This window comes from Pezoporus flaviventris, unplaced genomic scaffold, assembly GCF_033815535.1.
Source record: "Pezoporus flaviventris isolate CSIRO_AGI_PZ_B2104156 unplaced genomic scaffold, CSIRO_AGI_Pfla_v1 ptg000047l, whole genome shotgun sequence".
Classification (NCBI taxonomy): Eukaryota; Metazoa; Chordata; class Aves; order Psittaciformes; family Psittacidae; genus Pezoporus; species Pezoporus flaviventris.
This window is the reverse complement of record NW_026892595.1, coordinates 11,416,583-11,442,203: the sequence shown is the minus strand read 5'-3', so window position 1 is coordinate 11,442,203 and position 25,621 is coordinate 11,416,583. Positions and strand designations below refer to the sequence as shown.

At 39.3% G+C, this 25,621-nt stretch overlaps 1 protein-coding gene across 2 annotated transcripts in view; it reads right to left on the bottom strand.

Annotated features, from left to right (window-relative positions):
• Positions 1-25,621, bottom strand: part of NEBL (nebulette) — a 254,199-nt gene that overhangs the window by 132,376 nt on the left and 96,202 nt on the right. For both annotated transcript variants that reach the window (XM_061468302.1, XM_061468301.1), the window contains exon 4: positions 13,454-13,561. In XM_061468302.1, the coding sequence (XP_061324286.1) occupies positions 13,454-13,561 (108 nt within the window). The remainder of the gene's footprint in view (positions 1-13,453; positions 13,562-25,621) is intronic.

Here is a 25,621-nt window from a genome sequence, read left to right as displayed (position 1 = left end):
AAAGGCTTTCTGGTTTGTAACAGAAAGGACAATCAGGAAAACAATCAGATACCATAAATGAAGCATGTTGATATCAAAGAGGATCTAGGGTCAGGTCTATAATTCATAATCCTTTTTAACTTTACCTTTGTAAATTCAACCAGGCTATGTACAACCAAGGAAGCAATGGGTTGGTCACTGCCTTATAGAGATGAGCCACAGCTGCAGCTAGAAACAGCACAAGGTCCTAAGATCATCAATGGACTAATTGGTCTCATTGATGACCCCATCATGCAGGTAGCCAGAAATGTAGATGTGCTGGTTGCTGTTACTTTGGGAGCAGCGTATAAATATATGTCACTGCTCAGTAATGCATGCTTAAGGAAGAAACCCATGAAACACAGTCTTCCTTCCTAAGATACTTCTAGTTTGAATGTTGACAGCATACCAGAGCCTCCTTGGCCCTTTCACTGGCTTTGGGTCATAAGAGTTAATTCTTCCTGGTGGATTTATCTTTCACAACTTTGTCTAATCCTTCTTTTATGTATTTTACACTTCTAGACTTCACTTCTCCTATATTAATGAGTTTCACAGTTTGATTATATACCACATATTTGTTTTTCTTCTAAGTTTATGCCTTAGCTATACTTTCTGGGCATAGTTCTTGCCTTATAAGAAATAATACATAATCACATTCACTTTTCCAGCTCCATGCTACCTGTGACTATAGACTAATTTTGCTTGACCTTTTTTTTCCAAATTGCAAGCTCAATCCTTGTTTGTGCCTTCTCTCAGTTTCTCTTCCACCCATCTTAAATACAGGCTGATCATTTAACCTTCAATCCCTCAATACTGTCAGAACCTTCTATAACTTTTTGCCCCCACTTTTGTTGATAATTCTGCCTGATTTCCTATCACCACCAGGCTTTTTTGAGCCTTTCATCCACTTCATTTCTGTTGAAAAAGACCCTCACTGCTAACTGAATTTCTCAATTCAAGTCAGCATGCCAGCTATTATCTGAGCGAGAAACACACACTGCACAGAAAGGAATGCTAAACAAAAGGCAATGCCAAACAAGTGACCTCATTCCATGCCTGCTGCCCTTGCCCTGGTCGTATCTACAGCTTTCCTGGCACAGGCAAACAAAACCTTTGGCTGTTCCCCTTGTGCTCACAAAACTGCAGCCAAGGGCAGCCCAGCTCATGCTAGAGTGGGTCTTCCGGCTGAGCATGCAAGAGAACATGAGAGATGAAATGGAGGCGCCTTCCCAGATCCTCTGAATCCTCCATTTCCTGCCAGTGGTTGCTAAGGGAGCAGCACTACTGAGTGGCTCCAGCTCTGCAACAAAATGGTAGCCAATATCATTCAAGGTAAAAGCTGACAAAGTGCCTTTGCCTCACTAGCTAATGAAGGAGACAGTCCCCTGCTCAATATTGCTGTGCTGAGGCACAGTGTGAAGACACAAACTTTGCCTTGATGCACACTCTAGGTCTTGCCACAGCTTCCCCGTAGGCCAATCTTCCCCTTTTCCCCCAAAGACCACCTCTGCTGTGCCAAAACTCACACAAGCAACATAAATCACACATTCTGCAGTATATTTCTCCTCTTAAGGCTGGTAAAACTGGACTGGCCAAACTGGGCAAGGCTTCGATTTACACCACCATTCTCTAGTGAAGAAAGGGTGAACACAGTATAAAATGGGTGCAGCAGAAGTGAAGCTCAGAAAGGCTGAATAGCCTTGACGTTCAAAACAACCACCTTTCAAATGACATTCTCCCACACTACAGTTTACCAAGGTCCAGTATTTAGTCACTACAGGAACTGAGGTTCAGACTCTGTTTGCTGCCTGTGGTTTGGTTAGTGAAATATTCCATATCTGCCCCTTTACACTTTGTCTTTCAGGGGGACTGAACAGGATCACTAATCACCAACTGAGAAAAGACAGGTGAGAAATTAACTTAAGGCAGATATGAAATACAAACCCTTCAGTTTTCCATTAAAATATTGTGGTTGCTAACAGTGAGATTATGTTGGTGTGAGACAGAGAAAGAACCTTTCAAAAAAGTACACAAGCATTTCCATAACTAAATTATTATTTGAATAATTATCAAGAGAAATACTTGTGTTGCTCTTATTGCTTCTGGGAAAAGTAAAATCCTATCCACCAAGATCTTTGTCATCACCAGCAGAAACATCACGTACAGACTTTTGCTACTTCCCCTCTTGTGTTAGGATGGTTAAGAAGTTTAACCATTATGCTTACTACAGTGCTGGCTTTGTCACAACTGTCTACCAACAGGCTAAGGAAATCACAGACATATGTGTTAACATGAAAAAAAAAAAAAACTGAGTGCCACAGAGGACCAGATACCCTGATGTCAAGGTCAGTGAAGTTTGTGAGCATCCTAGGGGTAAGACACTCAAATCTTCAGGGATCAAGATTAAAGATGATATTAGCTTTAGAGGAAGCAAAGAATCTTGTTCTTCAGTAGGAGGTTTATTGCCTAAGATGCTGCCCTAGCAACTGATGCACAGTAAAAAAGTATCAGATAAGATAAAATTAAATCTGAAATGATAAGCAGGTAATGGAAAACATAGGAAAACAAGGAAATTAGAAATTATAATTTTCTTGCAAGCATTTAACTACACAAGGATCTCTGGAGGTACTAACTCCTGCTTCACAACTTTCTAGCTAATTATTTTTCTCATTCTAAAAGCTTCATTTTAATTAGCTCCCAAGTTGAGCTACTATGAAGAGTTTTTATTTTCATTATCTTTTTACTATATGTAAAAAACACTGGCTTCAAAAATAAGTACTCATTAAAAATAACGAGTGGTTTTGGTACTGCTTAAATATATTCAAGTGATACAGGAAAAAGAAATTGTTGGGGTCTTGTCATTATTTAGTTGCTTAGTAACAAAGCAGGAAAAAAAGTATTTAAATATCATAAAACTTAGAAGCTGATTTAGTCTTGAAGTCACTAGTGTTTAAAGAGAGACACAAGTCCTTAGTCAGATGACAGGTAGGTGCTTACAACAGTTGCCACAAAACTAATTTTATAGTTTTCTTCATTACAGCTTGGAATTTTTCATTTCACAAACTACAATAGAAAGAGGCATGTGCAATACAGCCAACACTGCAGCAAAATGTGTAAATAGCATAACTGTCAATTTATTGCTCACATTTACGTAGCTGTTTAGCCTACAATTAGGATGTTCAGAGTTTTAAACAAGTACCTATTGACCTAGACATTTATTCCTGTAACACATGCACCTGTTGACAAGATACAGTAATTACTGTGGATTAAAAATGAAGTCCATGAAATGGTATGTTGTATATTTGAATATTATGTAGTAGTTTCTTAAATTACTGATGTCTTTCACAGAATCCTAAGGGTTGGAAGGGACCTCAAAAGATCATCTAGTCCAACCCTCCTGCAAGAGCAGGGTAACATAGAGTACATCACACAGGAACTTATCCAAGCGGGCCTTGAATATCTCCAATGTAGGAGACTCCACAACCCCCCTGGGCAACCTGTTCCAGTGCTCTGTCACTCTCACAGTAAAGAAATTTTTCCTGATGTTCACATGGAACCTCCTATGCTCCAGTCTACACCCATTGCCCCTTGTCCTATCACTGGACATCACTGAAAAAAACCTAGCTCCATCATCCTGACACTCACCCTTTACATATTTGTAAACATTGATGAGGTCACCCCTCAGTCTCCTCTTCTCCAAGCTAAAGAGTCCCAGCTCCCTCAGCCTCTCCTCATAAGAGAGATGTTCCATTCCCTTAATCATCTTTGTAGCTCTGCGCTGGACTCTTTCAAGCAATTCCCTGTCCTTCTTGAACTGTGGGGCCCAGAACTGGACACAATATTCCAGATGCGGCCTCACCAAGGCAGAGTAGAGGGGGAGGAGAACCTCTCATGACCTACTAACCACACCCTTTCTAATGCACCCTAGGATGCCATCGGCCTTCTTGGCCACAAGGGCACATTGCTGGCTCATGGTCATCCTCCTATCCACCAGGACCCCCAGGTCCCTTTCCCCTTCAGTACTGTCCAGCAGGTCAGCCCCCAACCTGTACTGGTACACGGGGCTGTTCTTCCCCAGATGCAAGACTCTACACTTGCCCTCGTTGAATTTCATCAAGTTCCTCTCCGACCAACTCTCCAGCCTGTCCAGGTCTTGCTGAATGGCAACACAGCCCTCTGGTGTGTCAGCCACTCCTCCCAGTTTAGTATCATCAGCAAACTTGCTGGGGGCACATTCAGTTCCCTCATCCAGGTTGTTGATGAAAATATTAAACAGCACTGGTCCCAGCATCGACCCCTGAGGGACTCCACTAGTCACAGACCTCCAGCTAGATTCTGCCCCATTGACCACAACTCTCTGCCTTCTTCCTTCCAACCAGTTCTTGATCCACCTCACTACCTGATCATCAAGCCCACACTTCCTCAGCTTATCTATAAGGATGCTGTGGGAGACAGTATCAAATGCCTTACTGAAATCTACCATCATCCATCCACCTAGTTACTTGCTCATAGAAGGCTATAAGGTTGGTCAAACATGACTTCCCCTTGGTAAAGCCATGTTGGCTGCTCTTAATAACCCCCTCATCCTTGATATGCCTAGAGATGGTGTCAAGAATAAATTGTTCCATCACTTTCCCAGGGATGGAAGTAAGGCTGACCAGTCTATAATTACCCGGGTCCTCCTTCTTTCCCTTCTTATAGACCGGCATGATATTTGCCATCCTCCAATCCTCAGGCACCTCACCTGTTTCCCATGACTTACCAAGGATGATGGAGACTGGCTCAGCAATGACCTCCGCCAGCTCCCTCAGCACCCACAGGTGTATTCCATCCGGACCCATCGATTTATAGATGTCCAGATTACTTAACTGGTCCCTAACCCAATCCTCATCTACCAAAGCAAACTCCTCCTTTATCCTGACTCACGCCGGGGCTATAGGAATCTGGGTCCCACAGGGAGAGTCTGCAGGAGTAAAGACAGAGGCAAAGAAGGCATTCAGCACCTCTGCCTTCTTTATATCCTCGGTCTCCAGGGCACCCACCTCATTCAGCAGTGGGCCTATACTGCTTCTTGTGTTAGTTTTATTTGCTATGTATTTGAAGAAGCCCTTTCTATTGTCCTTGACCCGACTTGCCAGATTAAGTTCCAAGGAGGCCTTAGCTGTCCTAATTGCTTCCCTACATCCTCTAACAGCTGTCCTATATTCCTCCCAAGTGGCCAGCCCCTCCTTCCATAATCCATAGACTCTCTTTTTCCGCATGAGTTTGCCCAGCAGTTGCTTGTTTAACCATGCTGGTCTCCTGGCTCCGCTACTTGACTTCCTACTCATTGGGACACTCTGATCCTGAGCTTTGAAGAAGTGGTCCTTGAATGCTGACCAACTATCTTGAGCCCCTTTACCACCTAGTACCCTTTGCCATGATACTTCCTTTAGCAATTGATTGAAGAGGCCAAAGTTTGCCCTTCGGAAATCCAGAAATGTGGCCTTGCTAGGTATTCTATTCCGCCCACACAAGATCCTAAACTCCACAATCTCACGGTCACTGCAGCCCAGGCTGCCATTGACCGTCACTACTTCAACCAAAGAAGCCTTGCCTTGCAATATGAGTATTACACCATAAAGAGAAGATGAAACAAGCAGAAATTTCATTTCATACCTCCTAACTAGATATCTCTATTTCATTATTATTTTAACCAGAAAAAGCCCAAGAGGTACTGGACATTTTGATCATTGAGAAACAGAGCATTTTTTATTGATTTAAAGTGTATATCTCATGGAAAGTAACAATCAGCGCAAATACAGGTTTAATCAAATAGAGGTTCAACTTAAAATTTACCAATGCCAGTAACATAACTGAATAAAATGCCTTTGATTTTGGAGTTCAATTACACTGTTTTAATGCATCACAAACAAATGTTTTAATTATTCCTCTGTAATGCTCAGCTTTGTTGGTGTTTTCTAAAGAAAAGCATGATAGGATATCTCTATCAAAATATTCAGGTTATCACTTGATTCGATTCCACTTAAAGTGTACAGTTTTGCAACCAGTTTACAATTAGCACTCATTTCTCAGGCATGAGTTGACCCACTTAACACAATGTGGTAAATCCATGCCTTTTAGGATTTTTCTGGATGGCTTATTTTGCTTCCCCCACACAATTCACTTTGTCAATATAGCAAGCAAGGTTAAAGTCATCCTGCCAAATTTATTTATTTAAATTAGAATCAGAAAGGCTATACTATTCCCTGTGGAAATAAAAAAACTGAAAACTTTTTGAAACTTTGAGATGTATTTTAACATCAGAATGACTCTATAACCTTTGTAATCAACTAATTTCATAAGAAAGCAGCGATATGGAAGGAAACAATACTTCCAGCAATTTCTTCTACAAGCTTATAAAAAAGGCTTCTGAAATCCTAGAAGAAACTTAATAAACCACAATAATATGTATTATATTAATTTGCTAAAAAAAAAAGAGGGAGAAAAGATTTTTTTCTAAACGATCCTATAGAATAAAGCCAGATGGAATAAGACCATTTAAGAGGCAGACACGTAGGCGTCACATCTGCTTGCTTTGACTACCAGAGATCCACTTAACCTAAAATATTTCCCCCTACAACTCTGAGGACAGCTTCAGCTTCACATTTGTGACGATTCCTTCGAGATCACCTACCCATCCTCACTGTGGGGCTGCTGAAAGAGAGACTTCCCTAAGCATAAACTGTCCCAAGGTCAAGTGTCATTCAAGTCCAAACAGACTTGTGTCTGACAGACAAGTACTTCCATTTTACACAATTTGCTGATGTGGTGTTTCTCTCACACATTAGTAGCTTACCAGAACTTCAGTACAGATTTGGGGTTAGTGTTTCAATGAACTTGCCCAAATGCCTATCTGAATTTACACATCTAATGCTATTGTGGGCACTATGGAATATAATAGCTCAAACAACTCACTAACACCTATTATAAAACTCTGTTTTTAATGCTAGCAGTTCTTCCAAATGCAGTTGCTTCTCTTGGGCAGGGGTTTGTTTTCCAGCTTCTAAATGGTAAATCGTTTCTGTTCATTCTAGTGAAGAGTTATGCATCTTTCCACCTGTGCTACAATAAAAGTAGTCTCACAACATGTCACTGATAGACTCTAATGCTTTTCTACTCTGTACCAGGAAGCTGATCTTGGGCAGATGAAGAATGTCACCGTGTTAGGAACATCTGTTCTACTACCCCACGGAATACAACCTAATGTGACTGACTTTTCTAATGCTGCAAATTGAAAGTTCACCTGCCCAGTACTTTTCAATTCCAACTGTACTGACAGATTCATACGTAATAATTGTAATGAGTATTTGACATTCCAAAAAGTATCCTTGCCATCTTAGGGTCTAAAAATACTGTTTCTTCCCACACACTGGGAGCTATTTCACAAGGATTAAGAAAGGAAGACCATCAAAGAAAGGAAGAAGTGGGCAAAGCAGTATGCCATTAAATAAATTAAGACTTTTTACTGAAAGTGTAGATAAAGAATTTATATACATAGGGGCTAATTTAATACTTTTTCTAACTTTGCATAAAACTTTGATGACCATTAAGAAAGCTTTTCTTTTTTTAAGTGGAATGTACACTGAGGTTTGAAATGCATTCTCGAGGATTACCCGTAGCTCACTTAGCACAAGGCAGAATTATTTCTGCTTACTCAAAATGAGAAGCCAAAAACTTCAATGCAGAAATACTAGAAAGTCAAAGGACCTGGAGCTTCTCAGAATTTCAATTTGTGTATATCTATACAAATAAGGATTTCTAATAAATCCAGAAAAGGGACAAGGTTGGACATGACTGTGCATGTATGCTCACTGCACAGGAGCACAGCAGCAACTCCACCTTCTCACAGAGATATGCCTGTATTAGGAAACGGAATGACAAATTAAACCTCCTAGTTTCCAGCCAGAAAAAATATGTGTTGAACGCAATTGTTAGATGCTCAATCATGAGTTACATACAGTGTATCTGAAATGCAATTGTGTGGAATTAAGCCTGCAGCATACCAAATAATGAATAGCTCTTGGAGTTGTAGTTCATGTTAAACTGCCAGAGGAATCAACAGGAGCAGAAGGCTATTGGATACCATAGCGCACCAAGCCTTCCATGCCTAATGGCACTTCATACACTAGTCAGCAAGTGCTATTCTGTCTATGTTAGTAGACACCATCATCATATATGATTAGAAGCATATTTTCCAAATGAAACAGCAACCAAAAAATCATGCTTAGGAATATAAAGACAGTGAGATAGAGCGTGAATCACTTCAGAAGCAGTGACAAAACAAACCATTGCCTAGAACAGTATAAGCTCTTTTTGTGCGTGATTTAACATGCTTACCCAGTCTCTTCGTTGATGTGCCATGGTTGGTTTTGTGAAATGCAGATCCTGATGATGTTGTCAATTTTTCTTGTTTCATTACATGCTATTCTTCCCCTTCACTTGGATTCGGTGAATGGAAAAAAGCCCTTAGAGACGAATATCTGCAGGCTGTATGCTGTGAATCCTACAAATGGAGCTCTGGGCCTCGCTGTTAACATCTTCTCCTGCCAATTTTCTCTACAATCTGTTTTGGCAATTTAAAGGACCATTTTATATTTGAGCAAGTAAACAGGTTGAACAACTGAGTCAACAGCTTCTAAATATGGAGCCATACATAGCTCAATGTCTGTTAGGGACAATTTCTAATTTTAGACGTGCAGATGTGCTCAAGTATAGAAGAAAAGTTGTTAACTTCCTCCTTTAGTTGCTACATGAAGACATTAATATCACGTCTGAAGTAGTATGCAATTCCTTATCATTTGTTTCTTTCTCCAGAAAACAGGTGTTTAGTTAATTCAAATTATGAAGGAATTCCTGTCCTCTGCTGCTTCCCCTGGAGTTGTATAAATTTAACTGGAGGTAAAATATGATCCTTGATACTTAAAAATAAAAAAATAACAAATTAAAAGACGAAAAAAGAAAAACATGCTCCATATTTCATTAAAGGCAATGAGTACACAGCCTTTCTCATTCAAATTCACGTACAATGTTTTTGAGAATGTTACAAGATTTTCATGCTCTCTTGCTCTCTCTCTGCATCCAATACAGGCTCCTGGTACATGGGGGAGAGACAAACACACACACACACACACACAGAGCCCCTCAAGGTGATTCAGTGACCTCTTATTTACCAACCCCACTGTCCTTTCTAAATTTTTCACCAAAATAGGATACCTTGGAAATGTGCTTTATAAACCAATTTAACCTGCATTCTCATTTTCCTTTATTTACCTTCAGCTACAGCTGTCATTTTGCATACAATCCAAACCTCCGGGGAAACAAGTCACATACATATAAATGAACTGCATGACTCCATTTTGCTAGCCCTCAAAGAGAAGAAGGGCACAGATGTGCACCACTTCTTGCTCCCACATGACTTATGCTCATACAGCATCAATATGGGAGTGAGAAATACTTACATGGGCTCTCAGTGTAATAAGGGCAGCCACTGTGAAAGCTTCCATGCACCCTTCCAGCCATACAACCAAGCCAGCAACCTCTACCATGGAAGCACTGGCCTTTATCTTAATGAAAGCTTCTCACTCCATCAATTTATATGGACACCTGTTTTGCTTTATACTTAGAAGACATTTACCAGGAACAGATTTAAGAAAGAGCAACTTATTTTACATAGGATAAAACATACTTTAAGCCATATATCTGGACCTAAAAGTGAAGTGGCAGTAAGCTGCAGCTCATTGCTGCAAACTGCTGGAAGTGTTCCATTTCCCCAAAGGAAATATTATTAGATTGAGTTCCCATTTCTTCATTTAGCCATGTGTTATGATATTTATTGATAGATAAATAGACCTTTTCCAACTTCTTTAATTATTCTGTTCCTTTTGCCATTTTAACTTTTTCCTTGCAAAATCAGCTTACAGTTAGCTTATAAGCAAAATCACCTATAAAATTGCATGGTATTTTTTTCATTTTGATAATTTACGCTTTCATAAAGAGAATCCTCTCAAAGTTCAAAGTAGACAGAAAACACTACAAGGTCCTTTAACAAAATTAGCACAGTTCTCTGTGTGAACAATATAGATTTTGTGTGTATTAAGTACATATTCAGTGCCAAGAAACAGTGACATCTGCAGCAGAAGTGATGGAAATTTTATACTTTATTTTATATTTGGAATAACTGAAAAAATACTAGTAAACTTTTATTATACTTACCAACATACATTCTTTTTATAATAACTATAAATATTCTCACACATATTAATTTGTAAAAATTACTTAAACTTTAAAATGCCTGCTTGGCCACGCAAAAGGTGCTAAAAATCCTGCAAACTCATCAGCAAAAAAAGCTGTCTAGTTTATGCAGCCTTCCCTACATTACAGCATGCTAGTATGTGTGGTTTACACCTTTTAAGCTAACTAAATGGTAAGAAGCTGTAATACTTGTAGTTTGGGCAGCTGAACCTGCACGTCCTGGAGAGGCTTTATGATACTTCCTAACAAGCATGTTGTACATCTGCAGAATTAAGCTTTTAGGCACTGGAATAAAATTCATTCTTTTCTATGAAAATCCATTCTGGTCCTGATGCATCCATCGAAGCACAAAATAAATTCCACAGATTTGGTCTAGTGTTCAGGACTGCTGGTGGCAAAACAGCAACCAAAATCCAACGCACTCTCCTCCCACTCCCCTCACTCTTTTACCACCCAAGGTTTACGCTGATAGCATTCTTCAAAAAGTTGGAGGACTGCAATAATATTCATGTATGCTGTGAAACTTATCTTAGAACAAAAAGACAATATTTTACAAAGATTTCTGCTAAATAACATTGATACTGTTATTTACGTTTTATGACGTTATTTATCTTCATCAACAACAGCTAAACACTTAACTGTGCTCACTTACCCTTCAATGAAGTTGTTACAATTTTGTTTCAAATAGGGCTCTTTGAGAAGTTTCTAATACTTCCAGGTGAAATCAAAATAAAACTGAAAATTAAATATATATATTAGTATTCTTCCATTTTGTTATATATGAAAAGTAAAATTATTTTAGAATTATTAAAGTGCTTACCTTTCAATGTCTTGAAACCTTAAATAGATCCTTAGTCCATGTCTTATACCGTTTATCTGATAAATACAGAAACTACTCTGTGTGGAATGCATTTCTATAATACAGGAGTTTTCTAATTAGGTTCAAGTTGTAGCCTATGTAGAATTATCTTTCTAGGATATAATGCTATAAATCAAATTATTCCTTTTGCGCAAGCATAATGAAATGCAATTGCTTTTATCATGCACATTTTAAATTTCAATTTTAACCTTCAAGATAATTATTTCTAATAGAGTCCATGACTTGGAATCTCTATCAGCTACATACATCAAGAAAAGAAAACAACTCTGTATTGTTAAGACTGAATGGAACAACTCCGTATTGTTAGGACTGGATGGAACAAATCTATATTGTAAAGACTGGGTGGTTGGGAATGAAGGAACAGGAGTGGTACATCCAACCACCAAGAAAAAAAACACGAGGGAGGAAGGATACACAAAAAACACTTTTCACATTTAAAAATCTACTTCTGGGTCTGAAAAGGCACATAAATATATCTGGTGCAGGAGCCAGACAGCATTATAAAATATGCAAGAAGATCTGCTAGAAGGGAAACCCCGGTGTCCCCGTCAAAAATAGAGGTGGGAAGAATATTCTTTCCCATTTCACAAAACTACTTGCTTGTTTTTATTCTCCCCCTTTCCCACAACAGAAAACCCAATATGCTTTGAACAAAAATGAGAGAAAATGCATGCAAGTGACCTGTGTCATACTATTCTATACTCTGATGTTGAGGATACTGGGCTTGGGTGAGCTAATTAAATTTCTTGGCCATGCTAATATCCAAAACTGAGTATCATAGGCCTGCTGTAGGGTACTCCTCTCAGCTTCTCAGAAAGCAGACCCATGCAGGGGATTAAGTATTCATCAGAGCATTGCTCGTTTCATCTCCTTGATGCATTCCAGAACTACCCCACACAAAAGAATCACTCTTGCTTGAAGAAGCTATGTAGGTCATGAGAGGACCTAATTTAAGTTCTTGGTCTGAATAAAAAATACAGCTGATTAAAACCAGGTACTCACTGAAGTTTCCCAGATCCCAGATGGAAGTCTTAATGGCCATGCTTTTTGCCATTCTGAAGAATTCATCTTTCTCTCTCACAAACCAGAAATTTCAGTTATCCGCATCATTAACATAAGGTACGTGCTCTTGTTCTCATCTTATCTATACACAGGAGCATTTGCACAGCTCTTAAATTAACTGTCCTCCCCACTGGCCAAGGGGACAGGAAACGAGCCCCAATTTTTCACCTCAAAGACCAGCTCTGGACATCAAAATTTTAACTGATGAATGCTTCAGCAAGAATAATACATCTCCATTGCTATGATAAACTAGTATCATTCAATTACTTTCTTTTACAATAACATCTCTACCTGAAAGAATTTTCTTCCAAGTAAATAAACTCATCATTTTCTTCTGATCATACTTACACTGGGTGGATCCGATTCCATGATGTTATTTTATTACTACAAGGAATGATAAAAAACTGTTTACAAAATAATCTATGGAGACAAGTTCTTGCAGCTGAAGAAGGGATGGAAGCCAGGACAAGCTACTGATATTGCTTCTGTATCATTGCTATCTCACACTAGCTTCTACCTATTTCACACATACCATAACTTGCACTATGTATTACCCAATATTCCATCATGCAGTAGGTTAAGCATGCTGCAAGGGAACATGATATAAATAAATATCTTTTCTAGTGAAAACATAAGTCAGAAAAAGTCCCACTTTAAAAAAAACCACTCTTGAAAGCATTCTGCATTCACGCTTTAAGATAATGAAGCACATGGTTAAGTTTTGTTATCTGATGTTCTTTTCTCATCTTGCAGAACATGTATTTTCTTTTAAAACTGAGCATCAAAATATTATCTGCTTCTAAAAATCTCTGTCTTGCCAGTTATGCTAATTTTGACAGCCCCTGCTAAAAAAAGACAAACCTTTATAGCTTATATAAATTATACAGTTTACATGTAAATAGTTACAAAAGTATCCTTACTTGCTAGGAAATCTATAAAAATGAGTGTGTCAAATCATTTTAGTACAGAAAATACTGTGAGCATACTTGGTGAAAGCTGGAGAGGTGAACACACATTGCCAATGTGCTGTACAAGTCCATGGCATAAGGTTACACGCACTTCAAAATCTGACATACACAAATCGGTCACCAAAATCAGATTCTTCACTCTCACAGACTTCATCAGAAACACCAACAAACACGCCTTTTCTTAGACACACTATTTCTCCATCTATAATCACTTTAGGTGGCAGTCACATACATTACTGATTTGTTCCTGAGTCCTTTTCAGTCTTTGTAACTCCGGCGTATCGGTCACAATACTGAACCCTCTTCCTTTGCTTTCTTCAAAGTCCCTTTTGTATTTTACCTACAGAATAGAAAATACAGAACAGGGTTGTTTTCATTTTCCACAATGTGCCTCTAGCAATCCTTTTTCACTGTAAATAAAGCACTTGTGAAAGGCTTTCAGCCCTTAAAGGAGAAGCCTGCCTTCATCCATGAGCTAAGATAGGCAGCAACTAGACAAAATTCTGCAGTACCCAAGCAATTGCCTCCTCCAGAGTGCCATGGGTTCACCTCCACATGGACTGCAAGTGTGGGAAGATCACCATCCATAGTCATTTCATTCTCAGAGTAGCAACCACAGAACTGCAAATGCCAATGGAGCATCAAGCAAGCACTTACTTTCACACAATAGCTATAACTAAATCTGGAAGTTTTCTAAATGCACAGACTTGCATTTCAGCCTCTCTATATAAGTCTACCAGTCTCGTCCCCAGTTGAAACATAAGTTATACATTTTAAAATTGCTGCATTAAAAGAGTATTTAGAATGTTGCAAAGTTAAACATTCATAAGTTAGGGAATGGCTGCTCACTGTACAAGCTTAAGTTTTCCTTCTTGCACATACACATTAGGAGATTGTCTTTAATCACGTACTCATCTATTACTCTTTGGCAAGGCCCCCTGCTTTATTCTGGACAGCAGAGATGGTTCTATATGTGGTTGTATCCTTTTTCAGATCAGACTATTCAAATCCTATCATCAAGGCAGGGATATTAGTTTCCTCAGGAACTTTTTATAGCTCTGATCACAGTCATTAATCAATCTTTATAATGCACCCTGGAAAGTAGGAATGGCATTATCTACCTTTCTAGAGCAACCTGCTAACAGAGGTGAAAAAAGCTTAATTTCCAAAAACATACACACATCTCAGGGTGTTTGCTCTCAAATTCCTAACACTTGAATATGTTCAAATTATGAACTTAAGTTACTTGTATAAATACCCAGTACTTTTGCAAATTATAGAGGATCTCAGTTTCAGCATAAAGAAACAAGATGAAATCCGCAAAACATGCAGTCACTGCTGAGCCATGGACAAAACTCTGTAGCAAAGACAGTGTTGGGACCCGCATCTCCATGCATGGGTTCAGCTACCTTATCCATAACGACTTCCTTTTACTTCCTATGTCCCCTGCTTTATTTACTACACATGTCCAGATTTTGCAACACATGAGAGAGCAGTAGTATAAAAACAGTATTCTCCTTTAAACAACTGATAACAAGCAAACATTCAGTTTATGCACCAAACTTGTAGTTTGAGGTTGGCTTTCAAATGTTATGATGGTGATTAATGGAAAAAGTATCCCTAGATCACAAAAGTAAAGTTTCACAAGGCTATGTAACAGTTTGTCCTGCCTATCCTAATCTTCAATGTATAAGTTCCTAAACTTTACCTTTTCTTTAAATGCAGTTTTAGTGTATATAGTTATATTGTGTACAGTTCACACATAGGCACATCATACAAATCCTTGAGACACTGCAGTACATCACTGCAGTACATCACTGCAGCAACAAACTACCATTTTCCCCGTGTTCCACCTTCAGTGCTAGCTGAATTTCGTACACAAATGACTGCAGATTTCAAACAAGTATATTCTTTTCATACCACCCTAAGACTAAGGAAACATCACTTCCACTCAAGCTTTTGAGGAAAGCATGGGCTGGTGACCCATGCCTTTCTGTTCATCTCCCCAGGTTCAACTCTTCGGCACCCTTCCTTCCATTTGATCACCATTATCAGATATCATTTTGTCTCCCTCTGAGCTTCTAAACTAATCGAGTCAAATCTCCATGGCTTCTTGCTAAACCCCTTTATCTTCAAATGCCTTTCTCAAATATACTTTTTCCATTGCCTATCATCTCCTTTTACTTCTACCAAATGGCTCTGTATCTTCCCACTGACTCTCAGAGGCTTCCTTAAACATACTGGGTGGACATAATATTCCAAGACTGCCTGGTGCTAAGCAAGAGGTTTTATGAGTATATATGAACTTTCTTTATTTGAAGCCATACAAAACCTTACCAAACCTGGACAGACTTCCATGGCCAAGGACACATGTCTAACACAAAAGCCTCTTCCATCTCAGTAAGCTTCAACTCCTCAGCCCTAAATAAGTGAATAAAAGTTTATTCTAGTCTCAGCCTTGGAAACAGCTGTGTATTTGGCACAAAAATTCCAAATTTGGCCTGACGCAAACAGCTGACATGGAAATGTTCAGCCTTACTGCTTAAAGTTTACCAGAATTAAGAGCAAGGGAACACATCTCTTACAATGAGAAATGGGTTCAGCCCAGCCCCTGAGAGAGATCACCTATTGTTGGCAAGATCATTTCCTGTTATTAGTTCCAAATGTACCGGCTATTAACTTCAAATGACCTTTATTCATCTTACAAAGGAACTGAAGAAAAGAAAGGGAAACCAGTTTTAACTTCCCATTATTTTAATCCTTCAGTCAGATAAAAAGGGCTCCAACTCTCTATTAATAAGTCACTTCACAGGAGTAAGGTTAGGGTTATCCCTCAGAGCAACTATTCTGAAATCATTAGAAGCATTTTAAATATTAGCAGAGTTAATATGTGCATTATTGAATTTTGCAATCCAATTTCAAAAAGTAGTTTTAAATTATAAAAATCACAAAGAAATGTAATGTTTCATGAAGACCATGGTTCAGTGAAATGTGGCTCACTAAATGCACAAGTTAAAAAAAAAGAAAAAAACTCAGATTTCAGAAAATATCAAATAATAAAGATGCCATCAGTTATTCAGAATTTGGATCAAAAGAAGTCCTATTCAATATCAAGAAGAGATGTGAATGAAGAGGTGAAAAAACAACTGCTGACTGATCTCCAGTTTTAGATAGTTTAAAAATTCCCATAAAAAATGAGTTACTACAAAATCAGGGATTAAAATGCAATTTAATTGCTTTAAACTAATTTACAGTAGAAAAGACTATTCTGTATAGGAGCTGTAAATATCACTATAATGAACGACTTAAGTGCTTACCAGGGCTGTCTGGGGTGGAGTTAACTTTCCTCACAGCAGCCTTACTGCTAGGCTTTGCATTTGTAGCTAGCATGGTGTTGATAACACACCGATGTTTTACATGTGGCTGAGCAGCGCTGGCACAGCATCAAGGCTGTCTCCCCAACCTCACCCAAAGGCCAGAAGGCTGGGGGTGGGCGAGAGCTTGGGAAGTGACGCAGCCAGGATAGCTGATCCAAACTGTGATATTGCACATCATAAAACGTCGTACTCAGCATCAACAGGTAAGGGGGAGGAGGGCATTCGTTATGAAGGTATTTCTTTTCTGAGGCAACCATTCTGTACTGAGGCCCTACTTCCCAGGAAGTGGCTGGACATCGCCTGCTAATGGGATGTAGAGAATAAACCTTTTTTTCTGCTTTGCTCTTTTGCCCAGCCTTTGCTTTTTTTCCCATTAAACTTGACCCACGAGGTTTTTTTTTTTTATCATATATTCTCCCTCTGTCCTGCTAAGGAGGGGGAGTGAGGGAGCAGCTTGGTGGGCACATGGCAGCCAGCCAAGGTCAACCCACAACAAACTGGAACCCTTGAAATTTAGTTTTGAAATGGAAACGTCTATAACCCCTAATGACTGAATCATAAATGTGGTCATTTCCTACAAAGATGCTTTTTAGCAACTCATCACCAGAATCCCAGCCAGTGATTCATAATGTATCTCTCTTGGCTCAAAACTCAGTGCAGTCTCACAAATGCAGAGCACCCTCAGTGGTGGCTGTCCTGAAAAATTGATCCTTGGGGAAACAATGTGTGGCATAAACATTAGAAATAAAACAGTAATAAATCATCATAAATGAAAAGTTTTAAGTGAAAAAACTTCATGAGACCCACAGTGAAAGGACTAAGTGATCCAACAGATTTTTAACAAACTTCTCAGAGTCATGACACCAGCAAGATATCTTTGACAGGCCCAAAGACAGCATTGTGAAAATCTATTCACGAGGTCAGCATGAAACAGCCAAGGACAAAGGGTCCATCTTACTCCATATATAACATCTTATGCTGGAGAAAATGGAAAATGCTGCTCTTTTTCTTGTCTGTTTTTGCAGGTATACTTGGTACTTGGCAACAAAGCCACCTATTAGCAAAATAAGATTTATTTTTCCTGGAAAATATAAATGGCGCCTAAAAGAGTGATTATTCTCTTGGGCTTTTTGGTACCTACCTCTAGTGCAGACCCATTTACAAGAACACAAGCACATATCAGTTGAAAAAAGACGAGTCCTAAAACACCAAACAAAAAAAGGCAGAGCAAGAATTCAGCATGGCAGATCCTCATGCTCTTATCATCACTGGAGAGCTGTGAATAATGATGGCCTCAGAAACATTCTTCATTCCATGTCTACCTCAAAAAGTTACTCAGCCAGTACAAAGCAAATATTAAATCCCCACAAGCTAAGACAGTGTCAAAGCTGGTTTCCTGTACATCCCCTTCTTCACTTCCCTGTACAGACCAGGTAACTGTGCCAATAATCTGTTTCCAAAATATCCCCTTTCCTTACTCTCATGCACTGCATAACCCCACAGACTATGGCATCCTCATGCCTAATGTTCAGCAAGGAAGGATGAAGCAGAGTAGAATGAGAGGATGGGACCCGTCACACCACATTTGCCCTAAGAGGAATGTTCACAGACCTAGACTCTTTACGGCACCTTGAATATTTATGAATTTGTTTCAGTATGTTTTATTTGAGGTTCGCCCAGAGCCATCTGCTCCTTCTGTGCCCAGCACATACAGCTACTTCCCAAAGGTCACCATCTGCTAATACACTGGTTTTCACAGACTGGCAAGAAATCCTCTCCCACAGTACAGGTCCTAGAGGTGCATCTTGGCAAAGATACCTTTGTTTGGATCTGCTTCTTCCTATGTGTGTTGATTTTCCTTTGACTTATTTTTTTCCTTAAATTAAAGGCAAGACAAATTAAGAATTTATACTGTAAATCAAGGTTTTATGAACATAACTAAAAAAATGTTTACAGGTAAATCGAATGTAAAGAACAATTTCAGACTAAACTCAGTACGACTTCCGTTAAGCTAAGCCCTCTTATGAAGGGTCCTCAACAGTATCCTATCTGACAATGCTAAATTTCGGTCTTCATGGCACAGTCTGTCTTCTAACACTGACCATAGCCCTAAATCCCATTTATCTCCTGCTCATATTTAAGGTACATTTAAATACCATCTAAGATCCAACAACTGTACCCAATCTGCTCAAGCACTGCTTCTATGGCAGTAAAACATGGTCCTCGCACTGTCACTCAATCTGAACAGCAAATCTGAACAGCCATTGGGAATGCAGGAACTCAGAATGGCCCACAGGGCAGACTAAACTGTCCTTGAGATTTTTATATGAACTGTAAGCTATAGGTTGGGCATTCCTTAGGGATGTCATGGAGTTATGGGTTCCTGAAAAAGCCACTGATGAACAAGTTTTGCTGAAACAAGGGACTGAAGGGTTAAAGATTTCATCCCCTGTTTTACTGTTCTTGGTCAGGTAAAGGGATATGTGCTAAAAGAAAAAAAAAAAAAACAAAAAGAGTAGAGAGTAAAATAAAACTAAAAATCTCCTGAGACTGCATTTTGCAATTTTTTCAGTATTTAGAATGCACACAGTCATGCTTTAGAAATGTTTAATATAGTAAAAATGCTATTTTCACAATTCATGCCTCTGAAGCATTCATCACAACAGGGCAAACTTTCTGAGAGAAGAAAGTTTCTATGAAAAACTCTGCAACCATGCAGAGTAAAACCATTCAAGTGCCATCACTAACATTAAATATATTGTCTTTCTATACACATCATTCAAATATTGGGCAAGTCTGACTGTGGTACCCTGTAGAGGACATCTGAGCAAGTCTTCAATCATTTGCAAATTCCTGCACTGTAATTACTTAAGGACCTCTGCAGTTTTGCCAGGGACCTACTTCTAAAAAAAAAACAAAAATCTTGGAATCCATGCCAGAACATTAAAAATCTTGGATGGGTGCAAATTAAAATATATAAATAGTAACTCTGTTGACAATGTCTCTATAATGTGGTCTCTTTATACTAAGGATGATGACAGAAAAAGCACAGGCAAGAGCATTCCAGACGACAAGATACGGAAACTGGAGGCAGCAAGAGATCAACAATTTCAGAATGAGAAGAAGATTAAATCCTCCATTTGGATGTATCACAACAGCATGTGAACTGTTGTTCACATGAGAACCATTGAACATGCTGGGATCCAAGCAAAATAAGGACTGAAGAGAGGGCAATCTGAGACTGTTTCAACAGGTTTACATCCAAACAAGTCACCTGGGCTCCACTCCATTAAAAGTTAATTCCAACTACTCAGGTGATTCTTGTCTACGAAATTATTTTCATGCCACTAAGTATGCTGTTCAAGTGCCTTGCACCCTGTTTTGTTGTTGGGCAAAGTGGAAGTCAGTCATACCTTTTCTATTAAAACACAGCACTGTAAGAATGCTGGGGAGGGACTCTTCATTAGGGACTGTACTGATAGGACAAAGGGTTAGAACTTAAACAGGGGAAGTTTAGATTGGATATAAGGAAGAAGTTCTTTACTGTAAGGGTGGTGAGGCACTGGAATGGGTTGCCCAGGGAAGTTGCGAGTGCTCCATTCCTGGTGGTATTCAAGGCCAGGCTGGACAGAGCCTTGGGTGACATGGTTTAGTGGTAGGTGTCCCTGCCCCTGGCAGGGGGGTTGGAACTAGATGATCTTATGGTCCTTTCCAACCCTAACTATTCCATGATTCTATGATTCTATAATGTTTTCCAAAGTCTACACACAGGTTACATAAAGAACAAGCTGGTTTTCCCCACTTCCACCAGCAATTATAATCCATTCCATTTCTTTAACAAACTTTACATCAACATTTTAACAGCAGTAAACTAATTATATGCAGAACTGCAGCTGAGGAGAGATGAGGTTGAAGCCTTCATGTCAGAGAAATATTGTAAGATCATCTGTCCACTCCTTGTTATCAGTTGGTACATTCTGTGTTTTAACCAGTTTATGTCCAAGGAACAGAAGTCTGAGGAGATGAAGGGTTTCTGCAGAGGTAGATCTGCCTTTGCTATATCTCATCTCCAGGCACAGAATTAAAGACTGACATATATAATCTAAATGCAGCATGATAAATTAACACAAATTTTAATAATACCCTCAAAAATGAAACCAATGACAGCAAATCTCTCCAAATAGAATTGTCAGACATAAAGGGGTCAAGGGAAAAAAATACCCCACAACATTTAAATGCTTCATGTACAGATCTGCTAAATCCTTGATCGTGGTTTTTAAGTCCAGGGTCTGAGCTAAACATGTAGTCACTGCCTGGCTGTTCTCTCCATTGGAAAGGAGAATGGCTAGGCAACCACCAAGAAAATTATATTCTCATGACCTGTGTACTCTGAAGGAAGAATGCAGCAAATCACAATCACATGTGAGCTTGCTCTGCCTACTCTCCAAAGTGGACAGCAAATGTATAACTGCTGGCTGGCTAGGGCATCAAGACTGAGCTAGTAAGTCCTGCTGAGAGGCAGGATATGTTAGTTCGGGCCCAGCGCCATGCAAACAGTGATCATGCTCATAGCTGTCTCATAGTACTATCAGCGCTCAGAGGCATCTGCCCACTGGGTACCAGAAAGATATAACCCAAAAATACACATCCATAGAAAAGACAGGCAACCACGACAGCAATTCTGAGTGGGGGGAAAGAAACCCCAAACATTTCCCTGCCTGAAAAAAACTCACCAAACAACCCAAACCCACCCATAAACCTACCTAATAAATCTTCCAAATAACACAAGGGCCATACTGGTCCAAGGAGTGCAGAAAATCCCCACAGAGAATCAAGCCAAAAACTGGCCGAAAAATACATCATGGGGTGTGAAGAAGATTGACCCCAGAAGGGATGTAAAGAAGACTGACCTCAGAAAACTGTAATACAGACCAACTGTAATACAGTGCAAACTGTAGTCATATATTACAAAAGGTAACCAAAACAAACACTAACAGGCAGCAGAAGCCAGCACATAACACACGCAGGAAAAAAAAGAAATATCTGTGAAAACTGCCAAAAAATCAGGGAACATTCCCTGCTGTAGCAGAAAAGGCTGACATGAGTCCAACTGAGAGCAACCAGAATGCACTCCAGAACAAAGTGCAGAGGAAAAGGATCTGGAAAATCTAGATTTGAGCAATGCAGACGTGCAGGCACACATGCATTACAGAAAATAACAGGGGACACTGTAATTATACCCTCTGGCCTCTGCTAACAGCTTTGCAAACTTGCAGTCCCTTGTGTCTGTCACTCAGATGCCATGTAGCTGGCACCTTACATACCAGTCACATAAGTAACTATACTTTGTGTCTCATTATCCTGCAACTCCTCTTGTCTGCTTCCATGGTAAGGACACGCCATCTCTTATTCCAGAGTTAATGGATTACTTGCCTTTAGGTGCTCTTACGGAAGCTGCTTACAACTGCTTAGTTTGATTATTTCTTGGAAACTGATATACCAAATGGAAGCCTGCAGCACAAGCCTGGTTGCAAAATCTATGCCCACTGTACATACACTGTGCTTACTTTACTATATTAGTTATAGATGTCTCATGCAGTCATATCCTCTGTCTCTGTAGAGCCAAGGGCAGGGAAGAGGGACTACCTATATTTTCCATTTAACTGTAAGCAGATTCTGAAATCCTTAATTCTGAAATCCTTAATTTTTTTCTGCCCTCCCAGTGATCTTTCTACCACTCAGTGGCAAAGATAAAAACACAAGCTTAATGAAGGCACCACGAAGGTACCCTAGTTCTTAAGAAGGGAATTCCCTTCTGAAAGCTGGAAATAAAAAGGGAAAACAATATGAAAGTCCACAGAATTAATCATCAGTTAATGGCTGCAGCTTGGCACCCATAGATAGAACATGACAGCAAACCCCATTTTTTGAGACTGCAAATTCTCCATTTTGTTCTTCATTTTAAAGCAGGACAGAAAGAGAGGTGAATGGAAAATGATACATTTAAGAAAGGCAGCTTCATATGAGAAAATACATAGCAGACAGCTCAGCCTTTTATGTTTGAATTTTCATTTATTTTCAAGTCTGAATGTCAGGTACTCTTTAGAAATTTCAGCTGCAGAGGTGAAAAACACAGAAAATGTTGTTTTGTCCCAACTAAAATTCCAAAAACTATCAAAAGACAGGTCTTTGTGAAGAGAACTGAAGCACTGCATATGTTAATCCTCAGAGTAGCTTCTTACATGAATTACTCAGAGGGAATAATTTCTTAAAGAATTCAGTATGTAGGCAGCCTCCCATAAATGCAAATCTAATATTTACATACTCAGCCTCTCAAATACCATGATAACAACAAGCAGTGAAACTGGCAGAAACACAGGAAACTCATACAATTCCAAAATTACAGCCACATGAACTGAGATCAGAAGACATCAAAGACACCAGTAAAATCAGCATTGCAACCTGGTTCTGACCATCCACTCTGATGCTTGAATTATCTGAGTATATAATTCCCAGTACCTCTAAATTGTTTGCTTCTACACCTAGAAAATGCTTACACAGGTAATCTATCTCATTCACAAAGAGGATACAGGCTCATCACCCCAGAGGCCCTGGCTCAAGCTCACATTTCCCCATGCACATCGGGAATTGATCCCCAGCCCTGCCACAACTCATGGCGAAAGCAACATAGGCTGCCTTTGACTCCTGAAGCTACAACACCCAAGGGGTACACCCCAAAAACTCTTAGCCACAGACTCAAGGGAAAGCACCACAGTGAGAACATAGTAACTTGGGGGTAGTTCTGCAGTGTTGGTGGGAATAGGGAAATCAGGCTACTCCATTTGTCAGTTATCTAAGTAGAATGCAACAAAAATACATCCAGTGCCCTCATCCCACCCCCATAAAAAACACTTGCTGCTCAGGCTCTCACTTTAACATCCTTAAATCATCCTCCAAGCCTGGCCTTCAATTTTAGGACCTTCTTTGGGAGCCTCAGCTAAAGCACATTACAGTTAATAGGAAAACTCAAAGTAATTTCAGTTTATCCCTTAATACAGCCATTATCCCAGAGAACTCCTCTGGTGTTGATAAACAGCCAGGATCAGTGGGCTCATCAGACAAAAAGCAGATGTCTTTAAGACAGACACCTACACGTGACCTCATCAACAAACCTCCTTTTAGAGTGAATGGAGAGAAACACATTTTTCAGAGAACAACTTGACTCATCCTGAAGAAGATATTTAAAACATCTTCAAAATACCTATATTTAAAACACCTTAACAAAACTTAAAATAAAAAATTGCATCTTCAAAACACCTAAAAGGTACTTAGATATCTTAAAAAGACATCTAAAGCCAAGTGAAATTAACTCAATTGAGAGCTCCAACAATCCCGATCATGTTTTCTATGTATCTCCTGCCATGCTGTCTTTGTGAGCTCTTTCAAAATAAATGCATGACCAGTTTCCTAAACCTTAAGAATTCTAGAGCTGCACGCTGATGCCAGTACTGAGTTTGTTGTGGGATCAGTTTTCAGACACAGAAACTATCAGCTGCACACTGCACAGTGTTTTTTAAATTGTGAGCTGAATCACCAGATTTTGTTCAAACTGCGCCTATAGAGCAATATGTAAAATAAAAGAGTGGCTATTTATGATGTGCAAAGGAATGAGAAGGGCAAGGTACCCTTTAAATATATCCATTATTCATCCCTACTGAATACACATGACTTCTGCTTCAAACAGCGAGGGATATGTTGTGAGAGATGCCCTTCTAATAAAAACAAGGCAGGAATGTTAGTACCAGAAGGTTCCCTGCAGGCTAAAAAGTGACAGTTGGCTGGGCTAGGATCACAGCAAAAAGTGGGGTGTAGCAGCAGGGCAAGCTTACACACAGAAAAAAAGCAGGAAAAAAAAAGAAAAAAAGAAAAAATCTACAAATTAGAGAAATTATTCCAGAAATTAATTGAAAACTTAAAAAATAATAATAATAATTAAAAACAAACAAACAAAAAAAACCCACCACTCTTTCAGAACAGTAAGAGCAGGCATCCCAAAGGACCAGACAAGGGCCACACATTGCATTTCTCATCAGAGACGTTAGCTAATAACAATGAGAAGGAGGGGAGGGAGGGAAAAGAAAGAGGAGAACAGCTACAAATCAGCCCAGCTGTAAAAACTGCTCCCTTTGTTGAACGGCCATTAGTGGAGAGAAGGTGGGAATAAGAAGGATCTTTGTTATTTAAATGCTATCCTGTGCTGCTTTTTCAAAACTTCCTTAGAAATGTAGAGTAAAACTATTTTTTAGTTCCAAGCAGTGAAGGCCACAGGCTTGGAGTTGGGTTTTTTTCACTTTACTGACAGGGAAAAACTAGGAGAGAGGCCATTGCCTCTAAGAGAGGAATGACATTCCTAAATCTATATACATCCCACCTTCCAACTTTTAGGTTTTGAAAACATCTACACAGATGAGCTTTATCATTACTGTAAAGCCTTCTACTTGTAAAACAAAGCGGACTAATGAAAATAACTTTGTTATAACTTTCAATACTGTTTATTTTTCTTTCTCATCTCTAAAAAGCAGGAACTTACCCCTCCCAAGAAAACCTAATCTTTTTATTTTAAAGGAGGAAGAGTAGCGGCAGGGATAGCCTGACAGTGATGACAGATACTGTACGTGCTATTTGTATGCAAGCAAATAAGAGGACTGGCCCATAATGTCAAAAAAAAAAAACCAAAATCCAAACCTCTGACAGATGCTAATTTTCTTAGATATGAAACTGTTTGCATATTTTTTTTAGAGGTTTATCTGGAGGGAAGAAGCTCAGCCTATGCTCAGCCAGCATGCTATCTTCTTTTTAATATCTCAGGACACAACATATCCTACAGGTAACATGCAACAAGGATTTTGGTGTGCCCTGGTCAGTTCACCTGTGCAGGGAAATATATTCCACAGATAAATACAGCTTCTGCAAGTAATGCGGCCATCCTGCACACATCAAACAGGCTGAAAAAGGTATGCATC